Source organism: Haliaeetus albicilla, chromosome 13 (genome assembly GCF_947461875.1).
Source record: "Haliaeetus albicilla chromosome 13, bHalAlb1.1, whole genome shotgun sequence".
NCBI lineage: Eukaryota > Metazoa > Chordata > Aves > Accipitriformes > Accipitridae > Haliaeetus > Haliaeetus albicilla.
Genome location: NC_091495.1, coordinates 1,402,916 through 1,420,265, shown reverse-complemented (window position 1 = coordinate 1,420,265; position 17,350 = coordinate 1,402,916). Strand labels below are relative to the sequence as shown.

Sequence of the window (17,350 nt, the reverse complement as noted above, 5' to 3'; positions counted from 1 at the left end):
GCGGTTCTGCTTCCGGGTCAGCCCTTCTCTCTCCGGCTGCCGGCGGCGGCTCTCGGCCATGAGGAGCCGGAGCGGGAGGCGGCGGCCGCGTAAGGCCCTGCCTGGGCTGTGGCGGGGGCTCATGGGTTTGGGGTGTCCCTCGGACCGCCGGGGGTAGGGTAGGGTGTGTGTCCCGTCTTCCTCCCCCGCCGCCATGTACACCTTCGTGGTGCGGGACGAAGGTAGCAGCGTGTACGCTGAGGTGAGCCGGCTGCTGCTGGCCAGCGGGCAGTGGCGGCGGCTCCGGAGAGACAACCCTCGCTTCAACCTGATGCTGGGAGAGAGGAACCGGCTCCCCTTCGGCAGGCTGGGTAAGGGTAACCCCCCCCACACACACACGCTCCCACCCCGGTAACCCACCCCCCCGCCGGCAGCAGGGCCCTCCCGGTCCCGGTCACCCCGCTGCCAGCGACAGCCGAGGGTTTGCTGGGCTCCTTGTCACAGGGACGCGGTGGCCGCTCTCGCCTGCGTCGCCGGGAACAAAAGGTGGGGACCGGGGGCGGGGAGGGGGGGTCTCCGTGCAACCGCTTTCCTCCCCCCGCCCCCCCGATTCTCTGCAGAAACCGGCCCCGGGGGCCAGCACCGCTGCCACCAGCTCAAAGGATTCCCCCTCCAGTAGTCCCCGGGGGGTGGTTTTACTGGTGCCCCCCCCCCCCCCCCCCCCCAAAAAAAACCCAAAAACCACCCAGGCCAGCTTGGGGGCTGCGGTGTGGTGCAGCAGCAGGGTGGAGTGGAGGGCACCCGAGGATCCCCCCCCACTTCTCACATGTCGCAGACCCTCAGGGTCCCAGCCACCCCCAGGTGCAGCCCCCACCTCCTGGCCTTGTCCCGCAGTAACGCGCTTGGGGCCGTTGTCACCGTCGCAGGGGGCTTCAGTCACCCAGCGCGGTGGTGCCGGTGGCAGCCCCGGCCTGGCGCAGGGCAGGGACGTTGCAGTGCTGAGCTTAATATGTTTATGGGGGTGTTTGTACGGTTTGGGACAGGTGGGGGAACTGGTGTGAGCCAGGCACGCTCAAACCTTTGCCTTGGAGCTGAGGCTGGTGGGGATGTGCCTCTGCAGGTGCTTTGTGGGAATGATGGTGTTTCTAGTGCCAGCTTGGAGCAGGGGGGGGTTATTTCAGAGGCTCTGTGTGTGTGTAGGGCCACACCCCCCCACACCTTTTCCCCTGCTGTCTCACCCTCTCTGTCACACTGCCGACACGCGGGATCCTGGGACCTTCCCTGTGCAGTCTTGTCCCCTCCCTGCCTGCCATGCACGCTGCCTCTCCCGTAGCAGGCAGGGCTGTCGGCACAGCCACCCCAGCCCTCCACCCTTCCAGATGGGGAAAAGCCCAAGAGCAGAGAGGGAGAGTGCCATGCACTGTCCACGAGCAGGGAGAGCCAAGCCAGGGGCTGGCAGCGTTGCAGGGCACAGCGGGGAGCAGAGATGCACTGTCATTGCCCACGGCTGGAGGCAAACCGGCAGGAGCCGCAAGGCTGGCAGGTCTCCGTGCATGGTGCTGGCTCCTGTCATCAGGCCTGTGAGAGCAGATTTGGGATGAGGACATGGCAAACCCCAGCAGAGCAGTGTGTTTCCCTCCTGCGGTCCCCTGTGTCTGCATCTGATGGCTGGCAGGACCCTCCTGGCCTCCCTCCCTGCCCTTGGCCCTGGTTTCTTCCTTCCTGGGGTGATTTTGCAGCACTGCTGCTGGCTGCAGAAACATCGAAACAGGAGCAGTCCCTTCACCCCAGCAGCTCTGGGGCAGGATGGCTTTTGCAGCCCCTTTCTTGCAGTTGAGACTCAGCACTGACTGCTCTTTCAGATTTGCAAGTCACCAGCTCCAGCACTTCTTCCCTTGTCTCCACATGTGTTTGTGAGTGGAAAGTCCCTGTCACACGGTGATGCCATCTGGTCACCTCCTGGCATCAGGGTGTCTGCAGCAGGCAGGGAAACACTGGGAGAGGCTTAAGCAGTGAGGATGCTCACGCACTCTGTAGCTGGGCACAGCAAGCAGACCTGTGCTTTAATGTGGCCAGCAGGCAAGGCCTGCGAGCATCGGGCTTCATTGCAGAACGAGTACAGTTCTTTGATGTGAGCAGTCTGCACAGCATGTCCAGCTATGGTGGGCTCATGGCCATCTCTTACTAACCCCTTCCATCCTCAAAAAGAGCCCTGGGTGATAGAAGGGCTTCAGCGAGCCCTTCAGCATGTGTTGCCATGGGATGCTCAAAAATTCAAACCATTTCTCACAGCCAAGACACATCTATAACCCGTGGAGAGGGACCATGCTTTGGCACTGGCTTCGTTAACCCATCCTCCTTACAGCAGGAGCTGGCTGCCTGAAATCAGTAGATTCAGACCAAAAATAACATGGTTATTTTGGTACATCTTCCAAAAAGCTGTATTTTCTCTGGTACATCTTCCTAAAGCTGTCCTCCTGAGCAACTGTTGCATCAAATCTGGCTTGGTTTGGTTTTCCTAAAGGCTCTACTCAGTGGAAACAGGCATTAATTCGGGGGACTGTGGGGATTTGCATTACTTGGAGGCTAAGCTAGATCATTTGATGTGGGAGATGGGTAGAAGTGGGGACTCTCCGCATGCACCGCTGCCTCTGTCCAGCTGCAGGGACTTCTGTTGCTCTCGCTGATACCCTAATTCTTGGGGCATCATGCCCTTAAGCTGTGAGTGTCTGCATCTAAGTCTGTATCTAATGCAAAAGCAGTTTGTGCTAAGGGGAGGGAAAGGAGGAGGAGGAGGAGGAGGCTGCAGAGGCCTTGTGGTGCAGAGGATGCTGGACTACGCCCTGCCAGCCAGTTTGCTCAGTGCTATGGCAGCTTTTTAACCCTGCTAAATGCATGGTGCAGACCTCACAATGTGCCTGAGAACCAGTTCCCCTTCCTGCCTTGTGCTCCCTCCTTGCTGACCACCAGACTCCACATTGCAGCCCACTGCTCTGTGGAGATGCTCAGGGAACCAATGAGAATGTGCCTCCCAGCAGGTCGCTTACCCAACAGCAGTGACTTCAAAGCAGGTTTCGGCCATTTCCATCGTCCTCCTTTCACCAGCCCCATTTCTCCATCACTAGTGGGATCTCCTTCTGGACCTCGATTCCTCCAGGAACCAAGCAAAATCGATAAACTGGAAACAGAAGGAAATTTTTTAGTTTTTTACTAATTTCTTTCAGTAAATTAGTGCCTGACAGTGCTGGCTACATGTTGAAGTGTCTGGAGTTACAGATCTTTTCTGGAAGATGGTTTTCAGCTGTTTCGTATTTAAAGATTTGTGAATAAAATAGTGACCCAGGTCAGGGCCGTGACTTTGGGGTTGAAATAGATATTCATTCTCTGTTGAAATAGATATTCACTCTCTGTGATCTTGCAGCTGCTTGGTCTTTAAGGTAATGTTTGCTCCAGGCCTTTTTTCCCAGGCAAACACCAAGGAGGACAGCTAAAACTCTGAATCCTTTTTCAGTGTCCAAATCACTCCCATGAGCATTGTTTTGAAAAGAGAAGGTGAAGGTGGAAGTAACTGCCATGCTTGGGGGAATCCCCCTGTTCCTAGGTTATATCAAACCAGAGCAGTTTTTCATCATGGTTTCCCTGTTGATGCTCTTGTCAGCTGTTGTCACCAGTGACCCAGGTATTGCTTCAGGCATCACTCGCCTCTTGCACATCTGTGTTCGGCTGCACTGGTTGTGTGGGAGAGGCTGTGTGGCGTTGCCCAGATTTGCGTTACCCTTCAGACAACTGCTGCTATCCTGTCCACCCAGAGAGCTTCCAGCTGAGTGCAAGCGTTTGTGTCTTGTGAGAAGGTGAAGGAAGGCAGGCTGTGGTGCAAAGTCTGGTATTGGTAACGAGGTACCCATCTATTTGGCGCTCTGGTACTTGTGAGGCCACAACTGGATACTGGGACCAGTTTGGGACTTTACAGTACAAGAAAGGCATAGACACCCTGGACCAACTCCAGCAGGGGATTGTCGGGGGAGGCAGGATGGCAGTCAAGCACTGGGACAAGGACCTGTAGAAGCAGTAGGATCTTCATCCTTAGAGCTCTACTCAGACTTTGACCAAACAAGAGATTGGAGCAGAGACCCCCAGAGGTCCCTTCCCAACCCAGCTATCCAAAGGGGCTTGCTGCAAACTGCCAGAGGGAAGCAAGGCTCCAAATCTTTTAACGTTTCCCAGTGTTTTGTGATTATCAGGTCCGACAGGGAATCCTGCTGTATGTGACAAAGAAACAAGGCCCTTGCCTAAACTGTGATCTTTGTATCATGATGTGCTTCCCTGCATCTTCCTACTGCATTTCAAAGTAGCTGAAATCTTGGCTTTTAAAAACTGCCGCCAGCAAATGGGAGAGTGTTTTTGGGTGGTGCTGCCAGCTCCCAGTGTGAATTAGGAAATGATATTTTTCCCTTGGAAAATGGAAGTGTCAGATTCAAACCAGACTTGGGTAAATGCATGGTTTTTCATAACTAAAAGATAGAAGCCACAGGAGCCAGTACCAGCTTAAAGCCTGTTTCTGTGATACAGGGCAAGGAAACAGCCTCCTTTTTCTTCCCTGCTGCACAGGTCCTTTGCACCAAGCAGATGTTTTTCCTTCATTAATTGAGAAGTTTGTCTGACCTCTTTGTTTCCCCTTCTTAGGCCATGAACCCGGACTTGTGCAGCTGGTGAATTACTACAGGGGAGCAGACAAGCTGTGCCGCAAAGCATCTCTGGTGAAGTAAGAAATTCACTGAAATGTTACATGGGATTGACAGAAATTTTTCTTCTAACTGTTGTTGAGTGTTGAACCTGTTTGGAGGGTATTTCCCAGAACAGCTGTCCTGGGAGTGTCCTAGCATGTGCTGTCTTCAGACTCCCATGCTAGTCTCTAGACTATCTCTATCTGTGTGCACAAAGACCTCTTTGTAACTTGAGGGGAAACGCCGTTTCCACTGAATTACAGCTGCTTGAAACCATAGAGTGTATTGCATCAGATTAGAACCAAATAAAAAAAAACCCCCACAAGCATATCTGTTCTTTTTCATTGTAGACATTTAATTAAAACCTACTCCTTTTATTCCCTGTTTCATACAGGATGAGACACTAACATGCCTTTAGCTAATCAGATTTGTTGGTCAAACAAATGCTTGGAGACATCTCCAGGAAGAGCTCTGGGAGTTATTTCTGCATGACTAGCCGTGCTGGGGTCTCCTGGGGAAATGTGGATGAGCTTTCATTGCAGATAACACTTGTCCCTGTGCAAACTCTGTGGCCATTAGGGCATCTTCATGTCAGGGCTCTTGGTCTCCTTCAAACATTTGATTCCACGTTAGTGTCTGTACTGCCTATTGCTGATGCAGTCCTGGAGACTGTGTGTGCTGATCCGAGGCCTCTCCTTCCCCTGCGAAGAACCTTGTCCCAATTGCTTTCTTTACAGTGGTGATGGTTTTTGTTAGGAGCTAGCAGAGTTTTTTTAAACAAGCACTCACAGCACTCCCCAGCTGGCTTTCTCTGCGGCCCATGGTCTAGAGGCAATGCTGACAGTGCTTGCACACCTGTTTTTCTCTTCTGAAGCTTAGCTGACCTTTCTAACTGTGGGGTCACCCATGCATCAAGCTACTTATGAACGTGAGGGACCACAAATGACATTCCTCAGGGCTCCCAGGCTGTCACTGACTGACTGCCATTTCAACAGAGAGGCACAAATGCACAGAGAGAGTCAGCAAGTCATGAGCTCTGCTTTCGGCCTTAAGCAAAGCACAGAGTGAGCATTCAGAGAGGCAGACAGCTCCCTTGACTGAAAGAAAACAGGCCCGGGCTCTGCTAACAGGAGTTTGCAGGCATCTCTAGACAGGACTGGTAGGAGAGGTGTGCCAGAGTGATCAGAGACTGCATGATGCAAGGGGGATCCCAGACACCTTGGGACATGAAACATGTAGCTGTGTCCTTGCTTTCAGTGGGTTCCCAGTGGTCTTCATCCACAACTGGAACACCTGATCAGATCTCAGTGAGGATGGGATCAAGAGCTAAGCACCAGCACAGAAAACATTACTGCTTTGGCTTCCTTTTTGCCTGGTGTGATCACAGCATCCTTCCTGCCCCATTCCATGTTGGCAAACACACCTCCTCAGTTCCCTTGTGCAAAGATGATGCAGGGAATGTACCACAAGCTCTAGTTACATGGAAACTTTTCTACTGATTGTTTCACAATTTCCATAGTATCTACAAAACGTTTAGTGAAAGCGTGCAGGTCTGGTTCAAAGAGCAGTGCTTGTCTGCAGGTTAGGGTTGCCATGATAACTTTAGGAAAACCCTAATTTCAAGGGTCTAAGGAAGATACAATAATTTGGTGCAGACTTATCTGTAAGCTATTCATCACCAAGCAAAAGAGCCCAGTTAATGATGATTTTTATTTATTAAATGATGTCCATGCAGGTGGGGACACTCTGGAGATTAACAGCCTGTCTCTCTTCACCCAGGCTAATCAAGACAAGCCCTGAACTATCGGAGTCCTGCACGTGGTTCCCCGAGTCATATGTGATTTACCCAACAAACTTGAAGACCCCCGTGGCTCCAGCACAGAATGGAATTCGCCATCTCATAAACAACACAAGGACAGATGAGCGGGAAGTCTTCTTGGCAGCTTACAACAGGCGGCGGGAAGGCAAAGAAGGCAATGTGTGGATCGCCAAGTCCTCAGCTGGTGCCAAAGGTTCATTCTCCAGCAAAACAGGCCACCTTCTCGTTATTCCTTACTCTTAACTTGATCGGTAGAGTCCTGGGGTTTGGCTGAGCCCAGCTGATATCTAGCCTGTCTATGAAGGGTTTCACCTACCAACTTCATGCTGGTTAAGCCAGCATAGGGCTGTCCTTTGCTTGGTAGCATGGGGCATTGTAACATGCACATGCTACCTAGGACATGGATGGCAGTGAAATGACCTTGACTTTTCTACATGTGCGCCTCAAAATACGGGAAAGTTTGCTGCAGGGAGACAGCAGCAGGGACCAGCAGGCAAGGGGAGTGTGGAGAGCAGGAGATAACAGGGAGCAGAACAGGGTATGGGAAGGAGGGCAGCAGGCAGGACAGCAGCCTTCAAGGGCAAGGAGCCCAGCTCTCCATGCTGCAGCTAAGCCTGGTTTCACCTGGGCAGAAATACCGCTGCTTGTCTTTGAACCAAACCCAAATGCCTGGGCCTACCCATGGTCACACTGAGAGACTGGCTGAGTATGCACAAGCTCAGTGCATCGAAATTACACCCAAGCCTCAGCGGAAGGCACCAGAGCAAAGACAAACAATGCAGTGTCTGTATGACCCTTTAATTTGAATAAGGCGATAGATACCTAAGTGATAATGTGTCCTTTCTTGTTCCAGGGTCATTGCATCATTTGCTCTACAGAAATAATGAGCTATTAGATGAGATAGCTGGACATATCTATAGATGTAATGCTTTGGTAACTATGTGCTGTTTGCCAGTTTTGGCAGTATCACAGGCACATTATCAGAATGGCTTTATGAAAACTTGCCTTGCCATGTGTGCAGAGCCCAGCTCGAGGCAGGAGCTGGTCTTTTCAAAAGGAACAAGCTCACATGTATTACTCGTATTTACAGAGTCACTTTTGATGCAATCTTTCAAAAATCACCAGAGAATGTGAAAGCCAGAAGTGGCTGCATGCTAAAACTGTCCTTCATGCTGGCTTCCTTCACTGCTCTGCTCTCTTGGCTGCGTTACCAAGAAGCATCAGAAGAGTACACTTATTTTCATCGGGGATGAAGGGGAGATGAGTCCTTTCATTACGGCAGTGAGGGAATGTGTTTCAGTGTGGTATAACTGTCTGGCAAAGAATTAATCTGGGCAGTTGAAAAGGCCATTGCTGTGGTTCACTGCAGGGTGGGGAGGTTTAAACTCTCCACATACTTTATTCAAGTGTGATCCCATCTTTTCTGCATTAAAGCAGAGTAACCTTTCATATTCATCAGTGTGCTGTAGAACTCAAGCTGGGAATTAAAGTGGAAAGCAGAGCCTCATTTAATCTTCTAGAGGGAAGTTTTAAATGTCTGGGGATTACTTCTGATGAAGAAGAAAGCTTCAGTCGATGTTAACTGCCAAGGCAGATCCAGCTCAGGCACAGCCCCTGACTCGGGACAGGTCTAGTGGAAGCTTGGTTGTCCATCAGTAAAAGGAAAATTAAAGGTTTAGGATGTCCTGACTTAAAAGTTGAGAGATTTTTCAACTGTGGCTAGCAGTTTTGATGTTTTCTTTGAGAGAAGGGACAGCTGCCCCACATAAGCTGCTTTTCCTGCCTCACTGGGTTGCTGACTAGGTGCAGTTAAGCTAACCTCCCCCTTGATTCACCGTCTGTCCAGTGCAGAACAGGTGCCTGCTGATTTTCCCACTGTGGGGGCTTTTGTGGCTTACAGAGATGTTGTTTCCCTCCTTCCCCCAGTGCACAGCCTGTGGTTGTACCAATGCAAGCTTCTGCCTGGCTCTGCTGTGATCAGGGGACTAAAAATCTTGCCCCCTGCATAAAACATGGGTGAGAAAGACACTTTGATGAAAGGACTTCCTTTCTGTGGAGGATGCTAAGATGGGTAGGGGGTCAGCAGGGCTGGGAAGCTGTGACTCACAGGTATACAAAGCATGGAGCAGTGAAAGTACCTGCAGGGCTGTGTCAACAGTGACCTTCAGAAGTCACAGCTAGGAGCGTTTTCCATGGGATGATCCTGTCAAACCCTGCCTGTGCTCCAAACCTGTGTTCTCCCTCCAATGCCCCCCTTGAAGAGTTGTTTGTTTCTTTTCACTCAGTATTTCCTCCAAAACACCCAGCACAAAATTAAGACTGAAGTCATCAGCTTTAGTCCAAAAAGTTAACTAAATGCCTGAAGTCTGGACATAGTGCCAGAGAAGTGTTAGATAATTCTAGCTGAGCTGGTTTATCCCTCATGTGGCACCGTGCCATCGCTTTATCAAATCCCAGAAGGGATATATTCTCTCTTCATTGCTCTGCAACAGTGGTTTCGTATCTGGACTCTTGCAAGAAATTAACAGTGACAGCTTCAGCCAAAATGTGGCAGTATTTAAACGGCACATCTAACTTCTTTAATGAAGAGCTTCCACAGCAGGGGAAAGCACTGACTACAGGGGTGAACGTTTTGAAATAGTTCTTTTCCTAATTCAGCAATGATTTTAATAGTAACTTAAATGAACTTGGTGAGCAAGGCAACACAGAGCAAGTGTGCATGTGTGACTGCCTCTGGCAGCCAGAGAAGCCAGGCAGGGGGAGAAAGTCTGAGTCTGGGATAATAAACCACAAACCTCCCTCTCCAAATAAAAAAAAAAATTAAGAAAAATCTCACAAACAAACTGCCAAAACCCCTGTTCTCCAAGCTGCTGAAAAACAGGGGAAAACGAAACAAAATTTGACAAGTGCTGAACACGTGCCCCACCTCCCCGTCAAGCCCAGCTGGAAAAAAATGCTGGAAAAGGAAACAATATCCCCCAATCCAAGCAGCTGCCTCACTGCTTGACAAGGTCCCTGTCTGTTGTGCATGCCCTTGCACCTAAATAGCCACCCCACTGCAGACAAGCCCCAGGCAGGCCATGCCATCTTGGGTACCCTTGGTTTCCATTTGCGTTAGCTCCGATTACTGGGGAGCTAGATGCCCCATGGTGTGGTAACAGGGAGATCCCTCTGCAGGTCCACTGCCTGACACTGAGCAAACATGACATCGCTTGGGCACCGACCAGCCATGGGTTCTTGCATGTTGCATGGCTTTTTGGGCAAATGAGCCATGGTCCACTTGAGCCATGGTCCACTTGGGCCCTGAAAGAGCTCCAGCAAAGGTAGGAGGATCCTCTACCTAATTTTGTCTTTGTCTTTCTGTGCCAGGGGAAGGCATCCTGATTTCTTCAGAGGCTGCAGAGCTCCTGGACTTCATCGATGAGCAGGGACAAGTGCACGTGATTCAGAAATACCTGGAGAAACCTTTGCTTTTAGAGCCAGGGCATCGCAAGTTTGACATCAGGTAACTTTTCTGCTTTTTTAATAATACTGGGTTTCATTTTCATGCTGTTTCTTTTTAAGTCACTGAGACTAGAGTTTGTTCTCTCACCCCCCAGGAGCTGGGTTCTCGTGGATCATCAATATAATATCTACCTCTACAGAGAGGGTGTCCTGCGGACCTCTTCCGAACCATATAACAGTGCTAATTTCCAGGACAAAACCTGCCACTTGACCAATCACTGCATTCAGAAGGAATATTCCAAAAACTATGGGCGGTATGAGGAAGGGAATGAAATGTTCTTCGAGGAGTTCAACCAGTATCTGATGGATGCCCTGAACACGACGCTCGAGAATAGCATTTTACTGCAAATCAAACACATAATAAGGTAGCCAGCTGCCTGTTGCATAGGGGAACCTAACGCTTCAGTGACAGGGAATGCATATGGACACAGCTGGGAAGCAGACAGACTGACAAGGGAAGGGTTTCAATTGCATAAATTTAAGATAAAGCTATAAACACCCCAATGTCATTTCTCAATGAAAGGGGACCTTCGTAGGTGCTGTTCTCTTAAGGGTATGTGTCAATGTGTTTGTGTTTTGCCAGCTGTGGCTGGAGATGGATAGAGTGAGATCACTTGGTAAGGGAAGACCTTGGTAGGCCAAAAGACAGGGCTGGGAAAGGTTGCAGTTATAAAAGGTATATGGTGTAAGAGGGGAAATGAAGGTGGACTCAAGTCTGCAGGATCTCGCTGCTTCCCCCACCATCAGCAGGCAGCAGCACATCTTGTTGGCATATGTTGTCTTACTCAGGCCACACAGAGCCAGCTACCTCCTGGGCGCAGGCAGTGCCTGGAGAGAGATCTCGGAGATCAGGGCGCCACAGAGAATCCAGGTCCTGACAAAGTGACCCTACATGGTGGAATTTACTTTGCAAGTACCCTATTGCTGTTAGTTACACCAAAGGGACGTGACACGATCTTTAAGGGACTCCGAGGCAAATGAGAGCTCTCAATGGCTGTTCTTTGGGGACCTGGTGCACCCCTTTGTGGCTCTGCCTTCTGCTCCAGGCTCTTAATTGCACATCATGTTTTTTAACTTGCCTAATCCAGTAGTGGGAGTGGATGCTGCTCTCCAGCTCTTTGGGAGTTAATTCAGGGGCGTCCCCATGTGTGTTTTGATGGTTGCAGGATCTCACTTGCAGAGACCTTGTTACCGTGACTTGTGTTGGATATAGCATGTAATTTTGGGCAGTCCCAGGGCAGTCCTCTTAACTGTGCTATTCATGTGCCCTCAGAAGCTGCAGTGCAACAGGTGTGTCCACAGGGCTTTTAACCTTGTGTTTCTGTTTTTCCCTTCACAGAAGCTGCCTTATGTGTATAGAGCCTGTAATCAGCACAAAGCATCTTCACTACCAGAGCTTCCAGCTCTTTGGCTTTGACTTCATGGTGGATGAGGAGCTGAAGGTCTGGCTGATAGAAGTCAATGGGGCCCCAGCATGTGCCCAGTGAGTAATCAAGTTTCTGTAATACCCTTGCAATGCCACCATTCACATGCCTCACCCAAAACAAGGCTGTGTCCCAGCTCCAAGTGAAAAAGGTGGAAGAAAGTGAATGGCAGGGGAGTTTTCCAAGCTAACACATACCAGACACTGCTCTAAGTGCCAGTTGATTTAAGTTTGTTGCTCCTGTCTCCGTGGTTGGTATTCCTCAGCTTCTTTCCCACGTGAGATGGGGCACTACCCTCAGTTTTTGGACAGATGGGTTTGAATATAACTTGGGTCATTTTTATTGACACTATTGGGTTGAAGTTGTGTTTCAGAATTAACACTTTGGGGGTCAGGTGGTTTCTCGGTCCCTCTTGTGGAGCCACTGATGACTGGTCTTTACCTGAACACATGATAAATGAGTAGCATTAAGGGCAGCAGCTGGGAGTGACTGAATTTGCAGGTAAAGTACCGAGAGTACACTGTGGGTGCTGCAGACATTAGATCAAAGCCTCCACCAGCCACAGGGAGGCTGGGACAGCCAAACAGCTGTGGCCATGAACATCTCTGCATAGGCACAGCGGGAGGTGTTGTTATTACGTGATTGAGACAACTGTGAGAGACTAGAAGTCTTTGCTAAATGGGCATCTGTATCATATAGAAGCCCAGCAAAACAGAACAGGCTGTACATCACTACATTAGAATTTGATTAGATTAGATGTAGATTAAATTAGATTAGATCATCACTAACAGTAGACAAAAAATACAGGTCAAACCTACCAGACAGCCTGTTCAGCAGCCTTTTCAGGGCTAGGGCTTGGGAGCCTTCTGTGTCCAGGATACCCTGTTCAACATGTGCACCGTGGTGCAATACTGCCTTGCACCTCCTTGTGTTGCTGTACAGGTAGAATTTGACTGTTGCTGGGTGGATGTGGGTTGCAGCAATGCCCTGTTTGCTTTGTGCCTCTATGGGTGCTTGGAAACCATTGAAAGCAGCTGAGGTACGTTTTGGCTATTTGTGGCTTCTCCTTTTAAGGGTTATTCTAATTTATAGCACCCATATCGGTGCCCATTTAAGAGACAGTTCCCATTTAAGAGACAAAAATTGGCTGCTGAAAGCAGTAACATTCCCAGGCGCTGAAAAAGCGTCTTACTGTCATGTAGCCCCAAAGGCAGAGGGTGAAAGACATTGTTAATCCTAGTAAAGACAGCTTTGGTACTAAAAATGTCCCAGATGACAGCATGTTCAGGGAGGTTACACGTGTATTTCCTTCAGCAGAAAGTGAAGCTTTTGTTAACTCATTTCTCAGACACCTTGTCTCTCTTCGACCTAATCCTGCTCTGCATGAGCTGTGCCAAGGTGGAACATATTCCACATGGTCTTGTGAAGTCTCTGTGCCTGGTCACAAGCTGATGTGCACAGCTGCACCCCAGTGCAGCGTTTCATCGAACATGAATGCATCTGAGCAGTCCCTCTGGGGCACATCCCCACATGAACGGGTCTGGTGTGATAATCACAACTCCCTGAGTTGGAAAGCCTGTACAGGGGGTGCTCAGCTGTTGTCTGCCCCTGTGCATCTTGCGGTGACTCAAGTCTGGAGCCTGAGGGTGTGGAGACTCTGCTCAGGAGCCTGTTCTGATAGTAAACTTAGATAATGTGTTTTGTGGTCCCGTCTGGCAGAGATCAATATTGGGAAATTCAATGGAAAAGACAGTTGCTGGGGTAGGTGGGGAGGAGATAGAAGAGATGCCACCCTCCTCCCGTTTGCCACACCAGAGCTACCTGTAATGGGAACAGGATCTTGTAGAACCTGCTGGGAAAATACATGTCTATGTAAAAATTGGTCGGGGGCCTGCTGGTTTGTCCTGCCTGGGCATCTGATTCTCTCCCTCTCTTCATCTCTCAGGAAGCTGTATGCAGAGCTCTGCCAAGGAATTGTGGATGTAGCCATCTCTAGCGTTTTCCCCCTCAATGACACAGGGCAGAAGACGAGCCAGCCATCATCGATCTTTATCAAGCTGTGATCATGACAGGAATGCCTCTGCTGTGCACAAGGAGAGACTGCACCCATCGGGTCAGCACAGTTCGGTGGCTTATCTCAGTATCATGCCAAAAAGTGATAGAGACAGGCTTCTTTTCTGGGAAATCATGGGGAAAAACAACAAAACAGACATCCACACAGAGCTGCGATGAGCCAGGGCTGCTCAGATAACTGCCTGCATTCACCAAAATCCACTTTAGAAACAGCTCGTGTGACTTTGATATCTGAAACAAATCTCTCTGGGAGAACAACAACATAACCTTAAAATGAAACCCCAACAGGGATACTATAATACTGTATTGGCTTCTCCTTTTCTATAGAGATAACATTGGGTTTTTTAAGAGAACTGAGCGAAGAGAACGATGATCTTCCGGGACATCGTGGCTGGGAAGTTGTCCTCCTCCCGCTGTGTTTCTTCTTTCCTCACCTACTGCATCATTAGTGCCTTAGCTCAGCTCCAAATAGGTGACTCCTTTCCTTTGTTCCTGCTCTATTACGTAGAAAGGAGCAAGCTCTCTTGCATCGCAGGATGCCTAAAACCAGGAACACCAAGAATTCAGTTTCCTTAGGTCATTTTCCAAGCTGGTTGCCTGAACACCCAGGCAGCAGCTGGCAAGGGGGTGCTGAACTGCAGGCGGTGAATTAACCCAAGCAAGGAAGGCAATTTTGTTTATTTATAGCTATCCCTTTTCCTAATGAGATTTGAATCAGTGTCCATCCCAGTCTGATGCAGTTGGATTCTGTTTAAAAGAAACTCACCGGCAGGCTGTAGGATTCCTAGCATCACTTTTGTGCTGAGAGTGTTTCAAATAGCAGAAACCCGATCTCCTCAGTTTCTTCTGAGACACTGCAGTGAATTTAGGCTCTTCTCTCAGCTTTTACCTTCATGCATTTGAGGCTTGAATCTGAAACCTTTCAACCCAAATTATTTTTATCCTATTTGATCCAGCCAATTTTATTCTCCTCCATTTGACAAATAGTGTGGTTTTCTGCCCTGAACACAGTCCACAGCTCAGTCCCAGCTAGGGGGAAGGTGGGTGAGGTTTTGTAGACCAGGAGAGAGATTCCTTGCATATAGGCTTGCCACACAGCTGGGAAGGCAGGTGTTTTGGGGGGCAGGCAGGGGAGGTTAAATTTCTTGAGGTCCCTGAATTTCAGAGCTAACATCTACTCTGAGTATAACCTAAATCCCTGGCATATTGCCCACCCTGTGAAGTGTATTTGAATTTTCAGTGTGAGCCCAGCACATCCCTCCTAAGCCAGAGCTCTTTGCAGAGCACAGTGGCACTTGTAGCAGCAGCGGGCTTTGTGGGGGATGTTCAGGGCTGTGTTCTGCTGCCTCTGGCAGGGAGAGATGGTTGGCACCAAAGTAAACTGGTTCCTGCTACCCAAAACAAACAAACAAGAAGAGATTGTGGAGGTTACAAGCTTCTGGCTGCCTGTGTGTAACGGGAAGTGAATCAAGCAGTGGGATTTATGCCTCCCTCAGAAGGTCCTAGTGCTTTGGCATACTCATCTCTGCTTGTGACGGAGATTTCAGAGGTCTTTGTGCCAGCAGACCATCCTGGCACCTTTCTGTAGGCAGGACTGAAGTGCCCAGGCCTCCTTGGAGTGATGCATTTTGATCATGCTGTCATGGGATGGACGTTCATTGCAACATGCTGTGAATCCACAAGTGGCACCATTTCACCCAGGGCCAGGAGAGAACAGAGTGCTTATCAAAACCCCACAGAAGCATCACAGAGAGAGGAGAGCACATCCCAAAGTTGTCAACACCTGAAGCACGATGTAGATCCTCATCTGCAGGTGTGTGGCGGATGCAGGGTGCACTGGTGCACGCGGAGAAGTGACAGGAGGCAGGAGCTGTGTGAAAATGGGGCTGCAGCTTTGTTCTCCTGCACTGCAAATGCTGGCGGATGGCTTCACTTCCAGCGAGATCCCGAGTGCCAGGTCTGGTGTCTGGATTTGGGCCTCATGGGTGTTCGGAAGAGGGACCGTGAACGCGTCAGTTCGTGAGACAGGGAGTGGTGGGTGATAAGCTGGGAGAGGGGTGTGGGGGAAGGACTTGTTGGGGTTTTTTAACCTTACAATAGCACATAGGTGTCAAAATTTCACTGCAGGCCAGGTAAAGCGTAGTGGTAACGCTCCAAGGTAAAACAAAGGCTGTAACGGTTATTACTCAACTTGCAAAGTTCACCATGTCTCCATTGGCACTTTCATATTAGCTCATGTGAGCTCTAGGGCAGACAAGAGCAGAGTGTGAAGCGAGAAGAGAAAATTTTCGCCATCATAATGAAATGAGAAATGCTCATTTTCTGGGGTGCTAGACTCATCCTTGTTTTCCCCTCAAAAGTGAAGTTAAAAAAACAAATCACTCCCTTACTGCACAGTAACGTGAGATTCCTGCCGACGCAGTGGGATAAGGGCAAGAAAGCTGCCTGGATGCAGGCAAAACAGGGGTCCCCACTGGAGCAGCTGGTACCACCGGGAGGAGCAGTGACTCAGGAGTCTCTGCCTAACTCAAAGGCCTTTTCTTCCCCCTTTTTCAGCCTGGATTGTGTTGTGGCACGTCAGCAGCTGGTTTTGGTGCTCAGCTGAAAGTGGGACTTCAGCTTGATGGTAGAGCCATGACCACAGGTGATGCAGCTATTCATACCCTGCCTTTTCAGCTGGGCTTGGGGCAGATAGTGATTCAGGGATGCTTTAATCATTGGCTTCTTTGCTGAATTTTTCAGAAATAAGCAACAGCCTCTGGAGGAAAACAGCAAGTATCAGATGTATTTATCACCTGCTCTCAAAATGCTTCCCAGGGTGAAGCACAGGAGGTAAATGATAAAGGATGGAGAGCACAGTGCCTAAGGTCTTGCCCAAAATATTAGCTGTGAGGTGGAGGAGAGGATGCATGCATGGCTGAGGCCTGAGCATTGCAGCCATGGGTGCACCTTGCAAGTGATGCTCACAAGCCCTTGTGAGACTTCTGTTTGTTTCTTTTTTTAGGAATACACAACAATAAATGTTTTCTAGCTTATTTCAGCTAAAAGGTCAATAGAAAAGGTCTTAGTCTCTTTCCTGAGCTTTCACAAAGGATGGTGCTGGCTTTCCAGAGGACACCTACCATATTGCAGAACGTCTCTAGTCTCAGTTGTATCCCTTCATGTCAGCCATGAAGGGTTTCAGGCCCAGGTGCTCTGGCTGTGTTTTCCAGCAGGGTCTGGTCTCACTGGACTCTGTGTTTCAGGTAACTTCCACGTGGCTTGTCTCATACCAGGTTAGTCGTGATTACCATGCAACAGCTACTGTGCTCCTGCCGAAATCTGGTGGCCAGCCACAGCCCATGGAAAACACTGGAGAAGTCTAAGAAAGGCTCAAAAGCCACTTCATCCAGGTGGCCCAGCTTCCCAGCCTTGCTGTGACCAGCACCCTTGAGGACTGCTTGCATGTCCCTGCTCCCAGCATTTCTTGTTCTCCACGTCCAGCTCTCCGCCAGGAGAGCAATGCTGTGCCGTACGTAGGTTCATAATCATGTCTCGTTGCCAGCGTCCGCTATGGCAACCCTCAGAAAAACCTGTTTTTGAGAGGATGGTGGGGTACATATGGCACTGCCAAGCTGGCAGCGTGCCGGGCTCCAGTTCGTGTCCCCAGCCGCTCTCACGTCAGCATGCGCGTGTGGGGCCGGTGGGCGCCTGAACCCCTGGATCTCCGGTGACTCGATCCACATCTCTCCTAAACCATCATTAAAACATGCAAACCCCACAGCCTGTGTGGTGTTTCCTTGGGGCAGCGGGGTGTCAGGTCCCCTCGGAAACCTGCCTGGGGGGTG

The 17,350-nt window shown here is 49.9% G+C and overlaps 1 protein-coding gene across 1 annotated transcript; it reads left to right on the top strand.

Annotated features, from left to right (window-relative positions):
• Positions 1 to 20: 20 nt before the first annotated feature.
• Positions 21 to 17,283, top strand: TTL (tubulin tyrosine ligase). The gene is made up of 7 exons (XM_069799854.1): positions 21 to 350; positions 4,663 to 4,741; positions 6,483 to 6,715; positions 9,892 to 10,027; positions 10,122 to 10,391; positions 11,366 to 11,509; positions 13,396 to 17,283. The coding sequence occupies exons 1-7, from the start codon at positions 194 to 196 to the stop codon at positions 13,511 to 13,513; spliced, it is 1,137 nt and encodes a 378-aa protein (XP_069655955.1). The 5' UTR covers positions 21 to 193; the 3' UTR covers positions 13,514 to 17,283.
• Positions 17,284 to 17,350: the final 67 nt, after the last annotated feature.